The following is a 25,409-nucleotide window of genomic DNA, read 5'->3' as shown; positions in this document are numbered from 1 at the left end:
GTAAAAGTATGAGTCCGTATGTCGATTTGCAGAGCTGTATGTCATACCAGAGCTGTGTTTGTACCACAACTTCGTAATGGGTGACCACGGTGTAGTATGGCACTGCATCATACTGTGTGCTTTCCTGGAATTGGACAGCCACACTTTCATGAATCTTGAAACTAATATTTACACAAAAATTTTCTAGTTTTAGTTTCTATTATTCTAGTAATTTGTGGCTAATTCTGTTATTTGGCCATCAAAAGTCTCAATTTGGCTTGGCCATGTTATGTTTTGTTCAATGTTTAGATAGATTTAGGCCATGGGTTGCCAACCTTTTCAGCAGCCGTCCAGATTCTAAAAATGAGATTTCCTACCGGGCCGCACAACCGATTTTTTTTATTATACAAAACAAAAAAGAAATATAAGTATATTATATATATTGATAAAATAAAACAAAAATGAGAATCATACATATTTATTAGATTAAACTTTTTTTAAATAAAAAATTAACAAAATAATATAAAAATCATAAATTTTAGAGAGAAGTTTGATTTTGTGTGGCAGAACTAAGTGCATCAATATCGAGTGAAGTTGTTCCTACACGCAAAATAGTTTTCCAAATGCACATCAGTGATTCATGGTCTCACTTGGGATTTGATATGCTTCATCTGACTAAAAAGCTGTTCACACGTATAAGTGTACATCCTGAGTGGCAGCGTTGAGCGTTTTGCGCAACTCAAACGTATAACCGTGTGTGAAAATGTTCGTAGACAATGTCTTTTTTTGGTTATAAATTTATACGGTTATACGTTTGAGTTGCGCAAAACGCTCAACGCTGCGCCGAACGCTGGCACTGAGGCCTCACACTAAGTGTTCCCAAATGGCGAAGTCATCATTAGAGCATGTTTGTAAAATGCAGGATATTTCTCCTTGCCCAAATCTGTTTTGTAAAACTCTTCCAAACCAACCTGATGGCATTTGTCCATTATCTGTTTATCGCAACATATTTCACAATGTTCCATTTGTAAATTTCCCGGTAATAAATTCACGTCTACGGAGAATGGCGTTGCAAATGCAGAAAAAGGACACGGTGCTTTTTAAAATCTTTAGCCAATATCGTATCTTAATTTCCGTAATTAGAACATCCAGCGGCAGCATTTGATATTATTTTTATTTTCTCACTGCTCCACGGGCCACAAGTTGACACCCAGTGGGCCGCATCGGCCCGCGGGTTGGCCACCCATGATTTAGGCAAATATATTCAAGAGTGGAATAGCACTTGCTAAAATTAGGATGGCAGTGTTGCGTCATCGTTATGAAGTAGAATGCTTCCAATGATGTGCTGAACATCAAGTGAAAACTGGCAAACTTTGCCATATTTCATGGCTAATTCAACCACTTTTTGCAAGTGACAATATGGCCCACCCTGGTTTTAATATGACAATAAGGAACCTGATGAATGAGAGAGCAAAAGGATGATTTTTTTTCATAACGAACGGATCATGAAATAATAATAAATGTATTAAACTCAAAAATTACGATTTAATGCCGGGTCCACACTGTCGTTGGTCATAAAATTTAACGAGGTTGCCAGCGACATGTTGCCAGTGTGGACCCGGCATAAGGTTTACCGAATATATTTTATTGTACATGAAATGTTATTAATTATTAAAATTAGATATAGTATAAAGCGTCAATTACATTGAACTTCTTTACGAGCTGTTTATTGGCGAATTTAAAAGCGGGCGATTCAGCTACTGCGATTTGATGATTACACACAAAACTTTCCATTCGCTGAGAAGCCACAAGCCAGCGACTATTTTGACAGAACGTAGTTAGTTTTTTTTACCGGGAGGTTGCTACTGCGCTCTACTGCGCAGGCGCAGTAGGCCCATACGCCGGCGTGTAAAGTTCAACTTTTCTCGTTAGAGTGTTTAAAACCTGCTTGTTAGCTTGTTCGATGATTACACGGGGCGACTTTACAGGCAGATTGTAAATTCGCCAACAAACAGCTCGTAAAGAAGCTCAATGTAATTGATGCTTAATGCACGAATTGACAAAAGACTAATTTAAAATGTCCTGTAACTATGTATGTATAATAATGACATACATTTCCCACAAAGCTTACGTATTGTTCATACTTGGATTATTTTTGTTTATTTTGACCTTTACATGCCATGTGGGCCCTTAAAACTTCAAGAAATACCATATTTTTCTTAGCGACTTTTATTTATTTAGAAAAAAAAGAGTATTATGTCATTACAGAGATTGGCCAATGTGGCATAATACATACAAAATATTAAAATGATTTAATTACAAATAACAACCAATATAACAATGAAGTAGAAGAGAAAGTAATAATTGGGTTACTACTGCCAAAAGTTGGTAAGTCTCCAAATGATGTTATGGAGTAATTGCAATTTGAAGTTTGACATGCCCTATGAAATCAGGCACAATGCTAATTTCTTTGCGCTTTATGTCGACACCTCCTACGTTACTATTGTAACTAACAAAATGACGTTTTTCACTTTTTTTCATTTTTCGTATCCATAGTATGTATTACATATGATGCCATTTACAGAATATCAAAATTCGTATTATAAGTGCGATTTTCAAGCATTGCATATTATTGTATCTCAAATTTCTTGAATTTTTTCAGATGTAAAGTATGGTAATGTATTAAGCAACACTATACGCGGGAAACGCACGGAGATCTTGCCGCGCGGGTGTATTGTTACTGCTAATTACGATACTTCACTTCGGACGGGAGGTGACACACCGCTATCACTGTGAACTTTAGGTTATATTGTATTTTTTGTATGGTTTGGTAAATATTAAATACTATAATGAAGAGATCTAGAAAATGCCAATAAATATTGCGCAATATGCCCGCCCCTACAGGACTTTAGTGTCAAGAATACAAAAATTGATAGAAAATCTATCCGTGCACAAAAATGTGTGATTAGGCCAGATGTGACAATTAATAGTACAGCGTATAATATTATAGAAACGGATAATAATAGTAAAACAACAATGGACGAAATAAATTCTACCCAGGGAAACTGTGACTTAAGGATTCAAAGTAAGTTAATATTTTTAATCTTTTTCTCGTACGACAACAAAAAGTATCGTAAGTTATACTTACCATTGTCTACGTCGTTTCTTTGCTTGTAACTATTATTGTATGTAATATTTACCATATTTTACGTCGGAAAAAACTGAAAAAAAATATTGTATCTATCACTTATGGTAATTTACGTCGTGCTTATTTTAGTAAAATAAATTGTATGTGGTACTTACCATATTCTACAGCGACATACAATTTTAGTTACAACATTATACGTATGATAACTTTTATAAATTCATGTTTATTTAGTTGTTTTGCTTTTTACAGAGTCACAACTGCCTCCAGGTGCTGATTAAAATATGATAATAGAACTTTTAGACATTATTTGTGACGATGATGAGACTAGTGCCAGCGTTGCTGATACAAACAGACTACATTCTCTCGAAAAGATTAACAGTAAAAGTAATTGGATATGTTATAAAATATAGAGCTATTTTTGTGAAAAATCACCTCAAGAGGTACTGTTACCATAAACTATGAGATTTATAAAGCTTTATAATCATGTTGTTTAAAAAAAAAAACCTTAATTTTAATGGTTAAGGTTTCGGGTGATCGAAATAAAAGTGGTAATATTTTGCTAAATTAGCAATAAATGAAAAGCAACGCAGAGTTTTTACTGAAACTCAGTTATGGCGAAGTTTTACCATTAAATATCATCTGACGAAATATCGAAATGAAAATAACATGGAGCTGGTTAAAGTCTGCAAAAAAAGTTTCTAGCTATATTCTCTATTTGTGACCAATTCGTATTCACAGCTTTGGGCAAGGTGGATAATGAAACTGGCGATTTAACACCTGATCAACGAAGTCGACACAAAAATTACAATGTTGTATTAACTGATGATATGAATACCAGTGTTTCCGACCATGTTAAGTCCATCCAACCGGTCGAATCAGATTATGTTCGACAGCGATCAAGCAAACTTTACTTAGATGGCGACCTGGATTTTACCCCTTTGTTTAAACTATAAATAATGAATGGTATGAACCCATAACACACACACATAAAGCTCAAACAGAAAGGCAGTCTCAATTATTCATAAACAATGAAAATTTTAAATTGTGTTGTGTCACTATGTCCCTAAAAAGGACTAGTGTGACCAATGTCATATTTTCAAAAACTTACAAGTACGAGTAGCATCCACGGAGTAACTCCCAGTTTATGGCAAGAACCTTGCATGAGCAAGTGCAATGACAGTTAAAATTATTTGATAAACATGATGTTCAATCATCACACGGCAAAAAATTGTATCTGCGAATTTTGACTTCCAAAAAGTTTTGAATACCCTTCACGGAAATTTGAGTATATTTTATTATAAACGTAAATTATCAGTTTTCAATTTCACAGTTTTTCAATTCACATATAAGGTGGCTACATAATACATATGGCTGAAGGCAAACGAGGTGCAAATGAGGACTCGAGTTGTCATCGATGTCTCGATAGGCCAGAACAGAAATCGCATTGTTTATGACTTTAACATGACTGTATGTGGTCCATAAATACAATGTTAATATAAAGCACAAATTTTTGGAAAGGGGACACACGGAAAATGAAGAGAACTACGTTCAAGCCCTGATTGAAAGATGTTCGAAAAACAAACAAATGTTTGCACCTCCAGAAGGGTACTGTCTAGTTGGGTGAGCAAAACAAGAGGGAAAACCAGAGGATGTGGTAGAGATCAATCACGTAGATATGTTTGAATTCAGAGTTCTATTAAAATATCATATGTGGACTAATACAAATTAATATAAATCACAATGATCCGTTTAAGATTAATTACAAGTGCGACTTGTCCAGCACTGTCTTCTCGACCATGGCCGTGAAAAGTAGCACCTAGCACACGCAACAGCACAGCAAACTTCATTTTCGGTAAAGGTTCTTTATTCACAAATCGACACCTCCTACGTATACTATTGTAACTAACAAAATGACGTTTTTCACTTTTTTTCATTTTTCTTATCCATAGTATGTATTACATATGATGCAATTTACAGAATTTCAAAATTCGTATTATAAGTGCGATTTTCAAGCATTGCATATTATTGTATCTCAAATTTCTTGAAATTTTTCCGACGTGAAGTATGGTAACGTATTTAGCAATACTATACGTGGGAAACGCGCGGAGATCTTGCCGCGCGGGTGTATTGTTACTGCTAATTACGATACTTCACTTCGGACGGGAGGTGACACACCGCTACCACTGTGAACTTTCGGTTATATTGTATTTTTGTATGGTTTGGTAAATATTAAGTACCATAATGAAGAGATCTAGACAATGTCAATAAATATTGCGCAATATATCCCCTACAGGACTTTAGTGTCAAGAATACAAAAATTGATAGAAAATCTATGCGTGCACAAAAATGTGTGATTAGGCCAGATGGGACAATTAATAGTACAGCGTATAATATTATAGAAACGGATAATAATAGTAAAACAACAATGGACGAAATAAATTCTACCCAGGGAAACTGTGACTTTAGGATTCAAGGTACGAGGGTGGGTCAATAATTCCTTAGAAAAAAGCATTAAAACAGTTTTTATTTTTGTATTTTTTTTTTATTTCTCAACATAATCTCCTTGGAGCTCAATACACTTGGTTAGACTTTTCTCAATATTTTTTAAACCGTCAGAAAAATAAGTTTTCGGAAGGTCCTCAAAATAAGCATTTGTCCGATCGATGACTTCTTCATTTGAAAAAAAACGTTGTCCACTTAGCCATTTTTTTAAGTTTGGGAAAAGGAAAAAGTCACTGGGGGCTAAATCTGGCGAATACGGTGGGTGGTCGACCAATTCGAGCTTCAACTCTTCAATTTTAGCCATTGATCGTAAACATGTGTGAACACGGGCATTGTCCTGATGAAAGAGGATTTTTTTCCTGTTTAAATGAGGCCGTTTTTCTTCAATTTTGTTTTTTAGCTGGTCCAATAAAGATGCATAATAATCCCCTGTTATTTTTTTTTCCTTTTTCCAAATAGTCAACGAAAATAATTTCACGTGCATCCCAAAATACAGTAGCCATAACCTTACCAGCTGATTTTACGGTTTTCGCCTTCTTTGGACATGGTTTGCCTTCGCAATCCACTGCTTTGACTGTTTTTTCGTCTCGGGAGTATAGTGGTGTATCCATGTTTCATCTACAGTCACAAAGTGACGAAAAAATTCATCCGGATTGCGTTGCATGAGCAGGGCTTTAGAGGCCACCACCCTATTGCGTTTATTGTCGACTGTGAGCAAACGCGGCACCCATCTTGCAGAAATATTTTTCATGCCCAATTTGTCATGTAAAATAGAAATGACGCTATCTTTTGAGATCCCTGTAACCTCAATTATCTCACTCAACTTTAATCTTCGGTCACTTAACACCATATCGTGGATTTTATTGATCATTTCTGGTGTAGTCACCTCTACAGGACGTCCTGAGCGTGGTTCATCCTTTGTTGATGTACGACCACGTTTAAATTCATTTAACCAGTTATAAATAGTTGCAAGTGAAGGAGCAGATATGCCGTGAACTAAATCCAACTCATTTTTTATTTCCTTTGCTGTTAACCCTTTTATATTAAAATGTTTAATAACAGCTCTAAACTCAATTTTCTCCATTTTCCATTTTTCCATTTTCCACAAGCAATTTTTTTTTTAAATGTACGAGAAACACACAACAACCCGACCAATCTGATTGAAACTCCGCAGCATACTGAATCGGTAGTGCCGCTGCATGAAAACAAACCGCTTACAGTACTAGTCGCGCCACCTGTCGGCTTTTCTAAGGACTTATTGACCCACCCTCGTAAGTTAATATTTTTAATCTTTTTCTCGTACGACAACAAAAAGTATCGTAAGTTATACTTACCATTGTCTACGTCGTTTCTTTACTTGTAACTATCATTGTATGTAATATTTACCATATTTTACGTCGGAAAAAACTGAAAAAAAATATTGTATCTATCACTTATAATAATTTACGTCGTGCTTATTTTAGTAAAATAAATTGTATGTAGTACTTATCATATTATACGGCGACATACAATTTTAGTTGCAACATTATACGCGTGATAACTTTTATAAATTCATGTTTATTTAGTTGTTTTGCTTTTTACAGAGTCATCACTGCCTTCAGGTGCTGATTAAAATATGATAATGGAACTTTTAGACATTATTTGTGACGATGATGAGACTAGTGCCAGCGTTGCTGATACAAACAGACTACATTCTCTCGAAAAGATTAACAGTAAAAGTAATTAGATATATTATAAAATATGGAGCTATTTTTGTGAAAAATCACCTCAAGAGGTACTGTTATCATAAACTATGAGATTTATAATGCTTTATAATCATTTTTTTTTTTAAAAAAACCTCAATTATAATAGTTAAGGTTTCGGGTGATCGAAATAAAAGTGTTAATATGTTGCTAAATTAGCGATAAATGAAAAGCAACGCAGAGTTTTTACTGAAACTCAGTCGCGGCGAAGTTTTAACATTAAATATCATCTGACGAAATGTCAAAATGAAAATAACATGGAGCTGGTTAAGGTCTTGAGAAACCCGGGGTTCCAGCGGCCAGCTCAGGAAGTCCATCGAACCCCGGATTCACAAAAAATTTTGTTTTTCACAATAAGTTTCGCAGGTCCGTACATGTCGGAAAAAGGACGCTCACTAACTTTTTTTTTCTTTTTCAAACTTCGCGTACCCACGCCATTCCACAAAAAGGAATCTCGTGATTGGCCAAATTTTATCGCATGATTTTGGATTTGACGAATCACGAGGACCACCTCGGCGCAGGCGCGCAGATATTTCAACGTAGCCGGCAAGTGCGGCAAAATTTATTATTTGAATAATTATATTTAGTCTTAAAATTATCGCTTTCATCCATCATCATTTATACTTTTTAAATTAAATTAAATTTATCTTAATTACACCTCCGCCCAATATGCGATTTTCACACACCGGACGAAGGCCTTTACCTATGAATAAAAAATACTTACGTGGTTGAGCAAGGAATCAGATTAGATGTTTTATGAAGCCGTTTCTAGAGGTCAGGGTTACGTTTCGACTTATAGCTACTAAATGATTATTTTACACCGGAAGAAGCCCGCCTGTAACAGGGGTGTATCAGTCTGCAAAAAAAGTTTCTAGCTACATTCTCTATTTGTGACCAATTCGTATTCACAGCTTTGGACAAGGTGGATAATGAAACCGCCGTTTTAACACCTGATCAACGAAGTCGACACAAAAATTGCAATGTTGTATTAACTGAAGATTTGAATACCAGTGTTTCCGACCATGTTAAGTCCATCCAACCGGTCGAATCAGATTATGTTCGACAGCGATCAAGCAAACTTTACTTAGATGGCGACCTGGATTTTACCCATTTATTTAAACTATATAATGAATCGTATGAGCCCATAATATACACACATAAAGCTCAAACAGAAAAACAGTATCAATTATTATTTATAATCAATGAAAATTTTAAATTGTGTTGTGTCACTATGTCCCTAAAAAGGACCAGTGTGACCAATGTCACATTTTCAAAAACTTACAAGTCCGAGTAGCATCCACGGAGCAACTCCCAGTTTATGGCAAGAACCTTGCTCGTCAGTTAAGACTATTTGATAAAAATGATGTTCAATCATTACACGGCAAAATTGTATCTGCGAATTTTGACTTCCAAAATTTTTTGAATGCCCTTCACGGAAATTTGAGTAAGTACATTTTATTATAAACGTAAATTATCAGTTTGAAATTTCACAGTTATTCAATTTACACAAAAGGTAGCTACATGATACATATAGCAGGAAGCTGAAGGCAAACGAAGTGCAAATGAGGACTCAAGTTACTTACTTATTGTGGTCTATAAGCAAAAGAATCCAGGTTTTGCTCTAACAATATAGGCCAGAACAGAAATCGCATTGTTTATGACTTTAACATGACTGTATTTGGTCCATAAATACAATGTTAATGTAAAGCACACATTTTTGGAAAGGGGACGTACGCAAAATGAAGAGGACTGCGTTTAAGCCCTGATTGAAAGATGTTCGACAAACAAACAAATTTTTGCACCTCCAGAATGGTACTGTTTAGTTGGATGGACAAAACAAGAAGGAAAACCTGAGGATGTGGTAGAGATCAATCACGTAGTATGTTTGATTTCAGAGCTCTATTAAATTATCATATATGGACTAATACAAATTAATGTAAATCACAATGATCCGTTTAAGATTAATTACAAGTGCGACTTGTCCAGCACTGTCTACTCGACCATGGTCGTGAAAAGCAACACATTGCACACGCAACGAGAAACTTCATTTTCGGTAAAGGTTCTTTATTCACAAATATTGCCAATTCCAAAAGCTAAGACAGATGATTTACTGCATATGTGCAGCAATGGAATCATTCCTGAGCGTTATCTTGATTTTTTCAGTAATTTTATACCTGTTAATACTTACCACTGAAATTCCACCAGCAGTTTCTGAGGAAGATTGATTTTATTATTTGTAAATACGAACACCTATAGCAAATTGTGTTTTTGTATGATGAAAATAAAATCAGCTTAATAATTAATATGTCAGTGTAAAAAATCTCTTTTCGGTTGTATGTTTTAAATTGTGCATGCTTCTTTTTTCGCATCATATAATTGAAAATTAATTCCAAACTAAAAATATAGTTGCAGAATGATTTCTTTTTCAGTTTCACTTATATTTTAACCTGAAGTGCACCCTTTCACTTAATCACCCATTGTTATTCTTTTGTCTGATTTTCCTTTGATATTTGATATATTATTTAACCAAAAACGTTGGTTTTAAGTGATTGTAATTTTTCTTTTTTGCTTTTAATTTTATTTCAATATTTACATACTTTCTTGAATTGGATTTTTGATTGAAATTATTTCTTCTCTGTTTTTTTCTGTATGTTTAATTTTTATCATGTCATGAAAGTCTTAAATTTATTTAATGTTTTATTAAATGACAATAAAAGCAATTTTATATAGATTATTTTTTCCAACCTACCTATCTGACGACCCATACCATAACTTTTAATTATTGTTATTACCGAATTATGACTTTAAATACGCAAAAAATCCTAGGTGAAGGATTGTATCTAATATATACAATATATTTCACCAAAACCATGACGACGTAAATTATGATAAGTATCACATACAACTTATGTATGTGGTTTATACAATATTTGGATCAAATTCTTTTCCGCACTTTAATATTGTAACTGCATTTTCTGATTAACCACAGAAAATATTAGATATCCTTTAATGCAAAACAAATCTATTTATAATTTACAATTGACATCCCAAATTTGGTGCAAAACATTCAAAAGGTCGACTTACACCAAGCTTTTGTATCTTTAAACCGCTCTCCTGTAAAGTTGCGATTTTGAAGTTACAATACTCTACGTAGGAGGTGTCGAAATATTGCCAATTCCAAAAGCTAAGACAGATGATTTACTGGATATGTGCAATAGTGGAATCATTCCTGAGCGTTATCTTGAGTTTTTCAGTAATTTTATACCTGTTAATACCTACCACTGAAATTCCACCAGCAGTTTCTGAGGAAGATTGATTTTATTATTTGTGAATACGAACACCTATAGCAAATTGTGTTTTTGTAGGATGAAAACAAAATCAGCTTAATAATTAATATGTCAGTGTAAAAAATCTCTTTTTGGTTGTATGTTTAAATTTTGCATGCTTCTTTTTTCGCATCATATAATTGAAAATTAGTTCCAATCTAAAAATATAGTTGCAAAATGATTTTTTTTCCAATTTCACGTATATTCTAACCTGAAGCCTTTCACTTTACCAGCCTTACACCCTTCCACCTAATCACCCATTGTTATTCCCATGTCTGATTTTACTTTGATATTTGATAAATTATTGTACCAATTATTCGTAAGAACGTTGGTTTGAAGTGATTGTAATTTTTCATTTAATTTTATTTCAATATTTACATACTTCCTTAATATGGATTTTTGATTGAAATTGTTTCTTCTCTATTTTTTTCCGTATGTTTAATTTTTATCACGTCATGAAAGTCTTAAATTTATTTTATGCTTTATGAAATGACAATAAAAGCAATTTTATATAGAGAATATTTTTTCCAACCTACCTGATGACCCATACCATAACTTTTAATTATTGTTATTACCGAACTATGATTTTAAATACGCGAAAATTCCTAAGTGAAGAATTGTATCTAGCATATACAATATATTTCACCAACACCATGACGATGTTAATTATAATAAGTATCACATACAACTAAATGCATGTGATAGGTTCCGCCGTAAACCATTGTATGTGCTTTATACAATATTTCGAACAAATTATTTTCTGCAGTGTAGTGTTGTAACTGCATTTTCTGATAAACCACAAAAAATATTAGATATCCTTTAATGCAAAACAAATATTGACAATAAACATCCCAAATTTGGTGCAAAACATTCAAAAGGTCGACTTACACCAAGCTTTTGTGTCTTTAAACCGCTCTCCTGTAAAGTTGCGATTTTGAAGTTACAATACTCTACGTAGGAGGTGTCGATGTACATGTTCTACATTATATTGGATGGCCTTGAATTTTTTATCTAGCATACATATTTATACATAGACACATAATCCATTAACTCTTAATACCCAAACTATCGACTTCACCAACTTTTAGCAGCAACCTCACGGTTGTTAGATAAATATTAAAGTAAAATGATAAAAATAATTATAAATTTAACCTATTCAACACATCCACGAATATATAGTTTTCAAAAAATCAACCTTTATGGTGCCATCCAGGGACGACTCTTGTATAGGAGCAAATGTGCACTGATCTCCCAAATTATTATGTAATAATATTGACACCGGCTATATTGAGCAATAGTCAATATCGTTAGCCGACAACATTTGACAGGGGAAGAGAGTGTGTGGTGGACGTAAACACGCTGATACAGGGTTACACAATATTTAATTGACAGCTAGAGAGTATATAAACACATAAGTCACAATAACAAGTCGCGAATAAGTCAAAAAAAACAAACAAAGCGTGGCACGAGGCGGCGGCTGTTGTAAGCCCGAGGTTAGGCAGGGGGCGCCGGTCACTTCGGGGCGGCCCAACACAAGGCGCAGGCTGCAGCGGGCACAAGGCGGCACGGCACGTGACACGGACAGGGGCGCAGGCTGCAGCGGGTACAAGGTGGCACGACACGTGGCACGGACTGGGGCGCAGGCTGCAGCGGGCACAAGGCGGCACGACACGTGGACACGGATTGGGGCGCGGGCTGCTGTGGACACAAGGCGGCACGACACGTGACATGGACTGGGGCGCACGCGGGGCGCAGGCTGCAGCGGGCACAAGGCGGCACGACACGTGGACACGGATTGGGGCGCAGGCTGCTGCGGACACAAGGCGGCACGGTATGACAAGCACGTGGTGCCAGCTGGGGCGCAGGCTCGGGGACCACGCGGCAAGCACGGGCGCAGACCCCGTGGACACGAGGGACGCAGACTCCCGAGGGCACGAGGCAGCAGCACGGAGCGCGGACTCGGTGGACACGAGGTGACAAGCACGCGGTGCCGGCTGGGGCGCAGGCTCGGTGACCAAGCGGCAAGCACGGGCGCAGACCCCGTGGACACGAGAGGCGCAGACTGCAGCGGGCACAAGGCGGCACGACACGTGACACGGACTGGGGCGCACGCGGGGGCGCAGGCTGCAGCGGGCACAAGGTGGCACGACACGTGGACACGGATTGGGGCGCACGCGGGGGCGCAGGCTGCTGCGGACACAAGGCGGCACGGTATGACACGCACGTGGTGCCAGCTGGGGCGCAGGCTCGGGGACCACGCGGCAAGCACGGGCGCAGACTCCCGAGGGCACGAGGCAGCAGCACGGAGCGCGGACTCGGTGGACACGAGGTGACAGGCACGCGGTGCCGGCTGGGGCGCAGGCTCGAGAGGACACGAGACGAAGAAAAAAATAAAACGGGAACTGAGAATAACACAAGATGGCAAACACGGCAACTCGCGGCGTACGGTGATAAACAATGGCAAGATGGCGAACCCGGCGACAACGGCACTCGCGGCGTACAGTGATAAACAACGGCAAGATGGCGGGACACGGCGATGTTCTGCGAGGACCTCTTGGGGCGACGGGCTGGCGGAAAAGAGAGCGAGCCGGCTGGTGCCGGCCGGTTATATTGCCCACCCACGCGTCAGTGGACGTCTCTCTCCTTACGCGGAACTCTCTCTCTGATGGCGGCGGTTGCGGCCATCCGGTTCCTGTATTGCCATAGTTCGTACCCAGAGAGAACTTATGGCAAAAAGAATGTTGTCATCTAAATGGTATTTGCAATGGCTATTTGACTGAAATGAACTACATAAAGACAAGTTTAGGGCGGAGGTAGGCTGAGGTGTCCTTTTGGGAAAACCGATGCTTCGGTCAGCTGCGGTAGTATCCCGGGGGATACCTTTATCTGGTATCAATATGTACGTATTCAAATAACTACATTTATTGTAATAATTATCTAAATTTAAAGATATTTAATTAAAAAATTAATTAAATATCTTTAATTTGTCGCCCGTCCATCGTCGCATCCACGTAAGTATTTCTGGCGTATTTTTAACCAGCCGCTGAGCTGGAGATGTGTATACATGTACGTCTTTCATAGTATTTGTTGAATGTTCGAAAGACGACCTGTACTGCCCGAGTGCCCGACCGTAGACGATTTTTTTGCATGCTGCCGAAATGTAACCTCACTCAACATACAATTTTTACCTTGCTTTGAGCAATGTCCTCTCTCCTAGTGCTTCAAGTATAACCGATAGATGTCCCGATTGACTGGCCCGTTTATAATAATATTATTGTACGTACGTATGAAGTAGGTAAAAGGTTCCCGCACAGTATTTAAAAATACTGGGTATATTATTATTTCATACGTTATGACGTTATGAGGTAAATGCTCTGTTGTTTGATGTGCCATATTAATATTGAATCAATCAACATATCGATTAGAGTAATATTGTGGTAATTAAGTTAGGTACAGCCATCTCACCATACAAATACGATTTTATAATTATTTTACATTTCAAAATTAAACATTAAATAATTTTAATATAAATAAATCTACAGAAAAGTAAGTCAGTAACATAATACATACAATACACCTACTTATACTTACTATTATTTTTGATGTTGAATGTCTTTAAAATCAGTCCCATTTGGAGTGCAATTTTGGAGTGGAGGTGTACAAAAGTGGCAAATTTTTAATACAAGTGATATCCCGTTGGAAAATTAATGATCCATGCCCAGTATTTATAAAAATGATACAACGCGCATATGAGAATGATGTGGGATGACAAATGAGGATTTTACGGCTTTTTCTCAATGACACACGTCTAAAATACTTACATCAGTTACGATTTATGGAAGTTACGAGTGACAAACATGGTAACTATGTCAGCACATATGAAGTGTAATTAGGTACAATAAAAATCGAAAAATGTGTGTACCTATTGCCTTTTGCATCATACTTATCATACCAGAGACTTGAACTTTGTAACTTTGACAACAAATAAATGCTGTTCGTGAATGTAAGCGTCGTTTAGCATACGCCTACCTCCACCACGAAGGCTATTGCAGATTTTTTTTCAATACCATGAAAAGAAAAATGCATGTCTTTATTTGCACTCCCTAATTTTATTATCACCGGCCGCCACTGGTGCCATCAAACAGGTTAATTGTACGATACATCATATCCGTCCTGCGACGGGGTATCATGAAGACTGAAGAGTTATGAATGATTGTGGTGGGAACATAAAAATTAATGTTTGCCAGTATAGACGGATTAGCATTAATATAATAATATCACATGGCTGTATATTTCCCATCACATCATCAATGGTTAGTATGTGAATTCGCTACCCGGACTGTCGGATAGCCTTAATAGCAATAATAATAAAGAGCTCCGATACTAACTTGTCCATATGTTCCAGCTTGTTTACCGGCCACAATTTTTACATAGCTTCCTTTGATCAATTTTATTTCTTCTTCTTTAGCAGCGCCGTCTTGTTTCTCGTTCATTTTAGCACTACTCTTATCAGCGCCTAAACCCATTCCTTTCGGTCGTAGTGTCGGTAACGTAAGATTGGTGGATCTAATAAAATATTTTCACTTTTTATTAATGGTATAATATTGTGATGTACAAATCTCAGAAACAATATTAACATAATGACAGTTTTACCACGCTTACATCTAACAAGTCAACCGACTAGCCAGAATCGAATTTACATTTTTAACACAAATTAGGGATTCGAATGATGGATCTGGAAAATTCACATGCTTTTAATGTGTGTTCGGACCAGAGTTTGGACCTAATAGGTTGAGCAAGTGGCTACCATCCATTTCTCGTAAAAACAAAAATCTGTTAACGGCCCACGTGCTCGTCGTAGGTCAAAATTGAGTTTTTATTGTATTTTCAAACCATGATCCTGGACACTCCTTAAACGTTGTAGATAATCTATTTATATAATTTTGAAGCCTTATTATCCTTTATAGTTATTTTAAACATTTAATGACTGCATAAAGTATTTTTGTTACATAAAATAGTATTCTTTTAAACCTCTCGCTCTAATGTTTTAGAATATAGTCATATTTCGGTACATAACTGTGCAGTGGTGTTAAGATTTTTTACATTTATTAATTTTTAAACGCATTTATGAAACCATTAGTATAATTTATTACGAGATAATTTTTGTAAAATATTCACGATAAAAAATTATATTGATAATCTCTGTGATCCCAAATTTGACAAGAATTAGGCATTTTATTATTCAAAAAATCGGCAAGATCAACACATTTGAAGATGATTCTAAAGATACTTATTATAAGCTATGTCTTTGACCATTCAAGTGTGATAAACATCTTATGAATAATGATTTCTTTATATTAATTATTGACCTAAGAATAAGGTAGTGTTTTTTTGAAATACGCCATTTCTTTTGTCATTCCCCAGTGGTTAAGCTACAACATACGGCTGTAGCCATAAATTGACAAACTATAATTGAAGTAGGGAGTAAAATGAATGAATGCGTTTGAACATGTACCGTTTAAAAAAAAATTCGGTTAGGTACATGTTCAAAATCACGCGCGTTAACATAATTTTACTCCCTACTTTAATTATAGTTTGTCAATTTATGGCTACGGCCGTATGTTGTAGCTTAACCACTAGGGAATGTCAAAAGAAATGGCGTATTTCAAAAAAACACTACCTTATTCTTAGGTCAATAATTATTATAAAGCAATCATTATTCATAAGATGTTTATCACACTTGAATGGTCAAAGACATAGCTTATAATAAGTATCTTTAGAATCATTTTCAAATGTGTTAATCTTGCCGATTTTTTGAATAATAAAATGCCTAATTCTTGTCAAATTTGGGATCACAGAGATTATCAATATAATTTTTTATCGTGAATATTTTACAAAAATTATCTCGTAATAAATTATACTAATGGTTTCATAAATGCGTTTAAAAATTAATAAATGTAAAAAATCTTAACACCACTGCACAGTTATGTACCGAAATATGACTATATTCTAAAACATTAGAGCGAGAGGTTTAAAAGAATACTATTTTATGTAACAAAAATACTTTATGCAGTCATTAAATGTTTAAAATAACTATAAAGGATAATAAGGCTTCAAAATTATATAAATAGATTATCTACAACGTTTAAGGAGTGTCCAGGATCATGGTTTGAAAATACAATAAAAACTCAATTTTGACCTTCGACGAGCATGTCCCCCCTTTAGTAAGGCTTAATTACATTGGCAGACGCGCAGACCCAAACCGATCCAACGATCTACGCCGACCATCGTGGCCAACGTTTTTACACTATTTGCAATTACACGCAACGATTCAATCGCGTTGGTCCTTGTTTTGGTTGGTTTATTATAAACATAGTGTTGCTATTATTAAAAGGGTTGACCGAAAACTATTTCTTTGTTAGATTGGTGGCAACACTGAACAGTATTCCCGCGCAAATTTACGTCAAAACTGAGCTGTCATACCTAGTAGGCGGTATGATATCTTCATACGTTCTCGGAAAACTTCGCTTGGATCGGGACGACGGAAAATAGAATTTATCCCACTTTACTCACGATCGCTCCCGATCCTTGAAAACCATAGAGAATACATTTTAACAGTCGTGGCAGACGATCGGGCCAGACGCAATATGCCAATGTAATTTGAGCTTAACGATATTTGATGCGGTAACTGTTTGGCCATCACAGGCATCCGTCACACAATTTTCAGTATTTTTGATCCCCTGTCCTCAGAAAACAAAAAACCCCTCCCTATCCAAATTATGTAAAATTTTTAAACACCCCCTATTTCGTAAGAAAACAAATTTGTTGAAAATGAATAATGGGAGGGGGTGTGATAAGTGATTCTTTGTGACTAGGGAATAAGGGGAGTTGTCGAAAATATGTTATCGGAAAACCAACCATGAGAACATTACAATGAAATCAACCATTTTTAATGAATAGGAGTGGATACAATGGCTGAGTATTGTCCGGCAACTTCATCTTGGCTACGTGGCAAAACTGTGAACTACAATCGAACTTCCGGTTTCAAATAAGGAACGCCCCCAAATTATTCATTACATTTTTGACAGTCGTATTGCACGCATCAATCAATTTACGTAATTTGAAGCTTTTTATATTCAAAAGATGTCTAAAACAATACGAAGTTATGTTCGAATTATTATTAGTAAACTTTTGATTTATTGTGAAGAAGAAAAAGAGTCGCATTTAAAAGGCGAGCCTATACAATACCATATCACGGGTTGCGGTCATTGTCAGGTATGTCAAAATTCAGTGTTGTAATACTAGAAATATTTCCCCAAATACTGGGAAATATGTTTGTATATTATATAGTTAAAGCGTCATAGAAAGCGGCCGTGCATATCCACGGCTGTGCATATAATATGACGAGTGGTGGTAGGAACTTTAACGTAGTTGTGTGTATCGTAATCTATTTTACTAATATTTTTAGAGGTGTAATAATTAAGTATAATTGATCATTTAAGGCCTATGGGTTCATTCGTAAGAATCAAATTTGACGTAAGCGCCTCAACAATTAGCCATAAGCTTCAGCGCATATCAAAGCAAAAAAACAAAAATCGCTTCGCTCGGCGTCTCCGGGAGTAGATACGAAATCAGAGGTTTTAAAAGTGTTGAATTAATAATATTTTTTTTTCTAACATATTTTATAAACATTTTTGTGGTAGGTAGAATAAATTATAATAATAAAAATAGTAGACCTCCAAATAAAAACCTCATATTATTGATATGCTGAATTTGTGAAGTGACACCTTTTCTTGAACCTATCATATTGTAGGTTCAAATTCAGTCCAAATATTTTTCAAAAAAAAATCTAATACATAAGTATGTTTCTGAGGGTTTCAAATTGGTATATTATTTATATATATCGGTGTGTACGAATACAAAAGTTATTCATTTTTTCATGAGCTAACATTACAAATTATAAGTTTAAAACATTCACAAGATGGCATAAAAGATGTCTGTTATTATTGCGTTTTTATTGAATTATAAAAACATGACTCATAAAAGAAAGCAATTCAATGAATATTTGTCGAGTACGCAACAATCAAGATTTAAGAAACCATTATTATAAAAACGTGTATTTGACGGCAGTACGTTTTGGTCAGCGCGGAGGATTTCGGAACATTAGTGTATAGAAAATTGATAATTGGTTCTTTAATTAGTGTACAGGCTTAACGGTATGTAATGTATTTGAATAACTATTATAAATTATTATTTTTAAATTTTTTTTTCTTCTCTATTGATAGCATCTAATATAATTATTATATTGAGGGTTTCTTATATCCATCAACCGTGTTAGTCTAGGATCAACGAGTTCAGGCAATATACAATTCATATAAATCTTGTCAGTTGTGATGTAAAGAGTAATATTGTTTTTATTATTCAATGAACTAGGTTCTTACCTCATTATATTTTTTACTTGTGTTAAATAATTACTAATAAATGCCTAAGGTGATTCCATTCAATTCAACTCGGCATTAAATATATTAAATTCTAATGGATTTAAGTTTTGTACTATTTCATTTGAGTCGTTTTATGCGATCCTGGTTTCGCCTTTCGACATCGTCAGGCACTATGCGCACTCATCAAATACACACTGACAACGAAAGCAGCTAATTCTCACTTAAGGCGAATTCTTTGCCTCAATTTACGATCAAATGTGACTTCAACGCCATCTAAAGGCATCTACAGGCATCTACCATGAATTTCTAAAAATTTGTTACTAAAAACTTTCGTCGATCGCAACCAGATGGCAATAAAATATAAAATAAAATATTGTGTGTCGCCACATATTAAAAATCATAAGCTTGGTAAAAATGCATTTAAATTTATTATATATTTACTAACCTATGTAAAAATATTTACAATTAATATTTTCCCCATAAAATATTTACAATTCTAACATGTCTATTTGATTTGATTTAAAGTGTTTATGATTTTTACATTTTGTTTATTTTTTTTACAGTGGCAATACAAGGGTATCCTGTCCAGTCAATGAACCAGATTTTTTTACGTTGTCAATACGAATTAATATAAATATTTTTCTACAGTAAAATTCATTTATAGTAGTAAATGAACATTTAAGTACAAATGTTTATAAGATTGAGTTTAATCTTGTACAATTGACAATTACATCGAATTTCTACTAGAGGTGGAATAAAAGAATGATATGAAATGAATAGCAAAACAAATGCCATTCGAATTATTATTAAACAAAATAAGGAATATACAGTTGTACTTGGTTATTACTAGGAAGGTTGGACCGGCTGAATGTGCTCGTTATAAGCGGTACTCGTTATATCAGAGAATATGTATTTTTATTGTCGGCGAAAACAACAATTAGACACTTAACTAGTGTCATAAACGTAATCTGTCCCCGGCGGCATCCTGTCCGATCGGATTTTATTGCTTAGGGTCGAAATGTCTTTAAACGATCAACACATTACCAGTATTTTAGCTCGGTATATCCGATAAGTATCTCGTTATAACAGTGAATAAAAATGTACTGAGAAAATCATATACCAAATGTCAACGACTGTTTCCTCATTACATCCGAGATCTCGCTATGTCCGAGATTGTAATAACCGAGTTCGACTGTAGTTATAATTATGACAATGTCGATATTATATAGACATCCCAATTCATTTCGTTTAAACCATGTCCGATCCTAATGGGTTCATATGGGCCTCCACAGAGTGGACGGTTTGTATTAACTAACTAACTATATCTGAGATAAGAATAAAGTAAGACACGCAACGAATTGAATAAAAAAGAAGTTGGAGGTAAGTAAAAACGTAAATAAACATGCGAACAAATCTTGATAAGCAAACCCAAGGACAAAATAAGTGACAAATTAAAAAAAAAATTGTAAAACGTAAGAAAAAAATTTAGAATTTGAAGTAAGTGCACCACTGATTACATAATATTCTAAGAAAAAGACAGAACGTTATTTCTTTGAAAAAATCTAATGTCGATTTTAAAGAACAGTGCAAGATAAAATGAAAGATAGTTTTATTTATTTTACCTATAAATGTGTAAGTGAAATGGATTTGGAGATATAAAAAGAAACCTTATTGGCCCAGTGGTTTCTAGGTGTGGACTTTTGTAATTCCCTGAAGATCTCGAATAAATAATTAAAAATTATCAACACCTATACCATATTCCTAGGTATCTACTATGATTGAAAAGTAGATCTTAATGATTGCTTCATAAAAAAACAATATTTACGACTTTATGATGTAGCAGATAAATGAGCAACTAAATAGTGATCCAAATATTATGAAAAGTTCAACTATCAAAGCATCACGGCATAAAATTAGTAATACCACGGTTATACACAATTTATTGTACCTACCTATTGTTATAATTTTCTTAGTTCATTTAATCGTTTTTAATTTAATTTATTTTCAAATTCACCTCTTATATGTTCATTCACTGAATTGTTTACCCTATATTTTATGAAGACTAATAATAACTTCTATTTTCTACATACTAAATTATCAACCTCCACTTTTTGACAGGACGGCATACAGTTATATAGGCACGTAGATAATAATTTTAAGGCCGTAGACAGGAATGAACGTTTGATGGCCCAAATATAGTACAATAGTATGTATGTAATTAAAGTTAGGGCACAAGTCGGTTATCCTGGATACAGCGGCAAACACATTTTGAAAATAGCCTATATACTGGATTATTTGTTAGGATTACCTAATCTAACTTAAACTAACCCAAACTAACAAATAATCCAGTATATCGGCTATTTTCAAAATGTGTTTGCCGCTGTATCCAGGATAAACATATAGAACAAAAGTTAGTGAAGTGGAAGTTTGTCGAGGCTGTTTTGATCGGGTTAATTTGTCTTTGAATAATATTGTGACTAGAAATTTTAACAATTCTTATTATTTTTAACATTGTATATTGTTCATAATTTTCGCGACTACCACGTGAATAGACGTTTTTTTTTTTTACTTATAACATTTTAAACACTTAACATAAATATGGATAAATTGTACAGTTACGAGACAAAGATTAAATTTGATGTGTGTCAGAAGTATCTTAGGCATTTTCGCTCGTAAGCTTTCTTTATATTATTATGAAACTATGTTTATTTTAAAATCGCTTTATAAAAGGTAGGTACGTCAAAACAGTAATAAATATCTGAAATAATTACACAACACTATTTCAGAAAGTGGAGGTTGATATATGTAGTCCATTGACATATGCTCCAATATCGCAAACAAAAATTATTGACAGCAGAATTAACACAGTTTTTGTCTTCGTACCTGGCGAACCTTTATCTTCAATGTATGTGTGTGTGTATGTATTTTTTAATCTATGCAAGTACTGTTTCAAAAATAGTTCGATTTATTTCCGCGTTAGCAGCATATGTCGATAAAGTCTTGTCAAATATTCATTTTATTTACAATCGATTCGTTAATATACAAAAATACAAGATTAAATTTAAATAACTAGCCTAAAAATTATTAAATAATATTTTTAATAGAAACGCTTAACGTTTTTTGCGATAAATTACGTCTGAACCGAGATGTTTCGATTTTAATTGCATGCTTTCTAACCTCTAAATCGATGTTTTTTAAATTTGAAAAAAAAGATATAAGGATATAATAAATTCCAATTAACGTTTAGCGTTTCCCTAGGTAATAGATTTGCGTACATTTTTATCGTAATTTTGATAATAAATCTTATGTCATTCATTCTTACCACCCGATAGAAATGTACCGAATTTGACACGTATTTTTGGTATATAGAACTCCACGATACATCTTAATTTTTTATTTTATTTTTCTTATTACTTTTGAATATATATTTACCGATTAATAAACTTTTCTAGCTATTTTTCGATAACAACTTTACCTAGAGACATCACCTTAACAATAAATTAATACAATAAAGTAAGGTAAAAACTTTATCACCTACCTATTAAGTCAAAGATCACTATGAAAAATTTAACAAACAATTAATTATGAATAGTTGAATTGTGGCAGTATGAAAAAAAAGATTTTACCACAAACCATCTGAAAAATACATATATCATAAAACATATACGTGATTTTGTGCCCCAAAAGACTTTTTTTATTATTATTTTAACGATTAATAAAATTGTGACACATGTTTCAGTGGCCATTACGATGACAGCATTCGAAAACATATTTTACTTTAAATTTTCGGTACTGTTCGGTTAAAGCGGATACAGCGGAAAACGCATTTTGATAATGCCAATAAACATACTCCTGGATACGTACGTCCCTTTGAAAATAACAAAACATGGCCACCCAGGTACATAAAAACTGTATTAAGTACATGCAAAGTTTTTCAAATCGCTTAAAGCCTAACCAAGTAGGTACATATTTATCAAAACAATTAAAGTCCACCTATATTTTATCTAAACTGCTCAAGACCAAAATATTTTTTTTTTATAAATGGGTCACCGAACGAATACCTTCAGTACTTCCTTGTAGCCATTGTGGTTGTTAGATTCAATTATCTTACAATATCTCACATGCTGCAACCATTTCAATTACAAGATAATAAATAATATAATAAATATAATAAAACTACATTTTTTTCAGTTTGACATTCAGTGGTACTATAATGATGTTTGATATTTTAGTCAACACAAATTATAACACCTGGCATGCGTCCTGTGTTCGGAATAGAACGATACAAATAATTGCGACTTGCCAATTTGATTGTTACTGCAAAGAGAGTAGAGGTCATTTTTCCATGAGTCAAATAATATTGCTTCGGACTAAATTTTGGGAAAAAAAAGACGTCCTTACCCGTTGAAATTCCAGATCGTACTAACCATGTACTAACGTTAGAAATAAGAAATTAGAAAAACTGTATGGATTAATCGATCAAATGGTCTCTTTTTGTTAATTTTGCAAAATAATTATATTTCTAAATTGTCTGAAAACAGGTTAAATACATGAAAATGTACGACGTGTTTTGGTAATATAGCGTCACTAATTGTACCGAATTTATGGGGTTTTATTTTTTTTTTTATTATAAATTATTATTTATAGTATTACGGAAATGTTATATTATAATAAAAAAATATTTTTATTGTGCAGTATATATTATTTTGTGAGAAAAAATCATTCAAAATTGACTGATGTATACTCAAACTAAAATGGCTTTAAAATCTTTATTTTTCTGAAATTAAAAAAAGTACGTGAGTTAATCAATGAAATGTATTGTTTTACCCATTTCTCTCATACAATATATACCTGCAAAACTATTATTAAGTTCAACATTCATTGTGGCGTGACAGTCGTTTTGACCAATTTCGAAAACAGGACTTACTATTTGTCATTTATTTTAAAAAGTAAAGCGATTCGAAAAATTTTAATGACAGAACGTTTCAGTTGAATACTATTTATTAGATTTTAAATAAATAAAGAGTTTATTGTGTATCAATTCGTTTTAAACATGCTTATCATTTCCGCGATTCCGAGAAGACAGGAAAAAACGGGTCCAATGGCTTTAAGTACACTGGCAGTGTAATAATAAATTGGCAAGAAGAATATTTTCAAGAATAAACATTATTGTCATTAAATCAATTATTACGGAGATGTAAAATTTACAAAAATGCTTAAAATTATGTAGATACTTATATTATATATAGTGTATCATTAATTTACAGGAATATTTCTAGGACTAATTTACAGGGATATTTCTTTCCCAAGGACAGTTTCTAGAATCAAGAAAGAAATGACTACAGCGAGTGCCTCCACTTCAAAAATCGTAACGCCTGGAAAAAAACCGCCGCCGAAAAAATAAGATTGCTTTGGACAGTATGGACTTATGTACCATACGTCAAAAAGTGCAGGAGTTTTATACTGTCCGCAAACAAGTTCCGACGCTGCAAAACTTACTGGTTTCTTTAAGAGAGTGCATGGACTTTCAAGGAATCAAAGAATTTTTACGGCGATGGTTACATAAGCTAGGGTTTAAATTTTAATAAAGCCTTTCTAAAAGAAATGTTATCATAGAGAGACACGACATAGTTGCGTGGAGAGGTAGATATCTCAACACTATGCGAATTAATCGACTTGGTGATCATCGTCCTGTGTTCTATGTAGATGAAACATACGTGCACGCATCTATGTTATGAATAAATGTTGGCATAGTGATGATATTAGAGGAGTTTTGAAACCGGAATCCGCTGGTCCTCGATTATGCATAATACATGCTGGGAGTGAAAATGGGTTTATTAATAATGGATTGGTAGCATTTAAATCTCAATCAAAATCTGGAGACTACCATGACGATATGAATACAACTAATTTTAAACAATAGGTGGAAACACGCCTTGTTCCAAACATTCCCACAAATTCCATAGTAGTTATGGATAATGCCCCTTACCATAGCGTTAAAATAAATAACTGTCCTTGTATTTTTAAACCGATAAGTAGGTACATATTGTTTTAAAATTTATAATGTTAGGTGGATATAATTTAATTTATAGAAAATTATTTTCACAGTATGTGTTTCTCTACAACAATTTTACTAAAACAACGATATAAAAGACATCATTTGTAAATTATAAAAAAATGTGATTGAATATGGTATATCTTTCACTTCTACTTATTTAGTCATAATTTGTGTTCTCCTAATTATTCAATTAATAAATAACTGCAGCAATAT

General features: G+C 34.4%; 1 protein-coding gene across 3 annotated transcripts in view; it reads right to left on the bottom strand.

The window, feature by feature from the left end:
* LOC147072961 (G-patch domain and KOW motifs-containing protein) overlaps positions 1-25,409 on the bottom strand; it is a 53,308-nt gene that overhangs the window by 5,610 nt on the left and 22,289 nt on the right. For 2 of the 3 annotated variants that reach the window (XM_085945982.1, XM_085945981.1), the window contains 2 exons: positions 15,086-15,263; positions 12,061-13,420 (listed from right to left, as the gene is read on the bottom strand). In XM_085945982.1, coding sequence (XP_085802108.1) covers positions 12,068-13,420; positions 15,086-15,263 — 1,531 coding nt within the window. In that variant the 3' untranslated portion in view covers positions 12,061-12,067. Of the gene's footprint in view, positions 1-12,060; positions 13,421-15,085; positions 15,264-25,409 lie in introns of those variants that run through there. The other variant, XM_085945983.1, reaches the window with a different exon arrangement.

The sequence above is a fragment of the Rhyacophila brunnea genome, unplaced genomic scaffold (genome assembly GCF_057557595.1).
Source record: "Rhyacophila brunnea isolate RB1 unplaced genomic scaffold, BYU_Rbru_1.0 scaffold_19, whole genome shotgun sequence".
Lineage (NCBI taxonomy): Eukaryota > Metazoa > Arthropoda > Insecta > Trichoptera > Rhyacophilidae > Rhyacophila > Rhyacophila brunnea.
The sequence above is the reverse complement of the archived record's forward strand: the minus strand, read 5'-3'. Positions and strand labels throughout refer to the sequence as shown.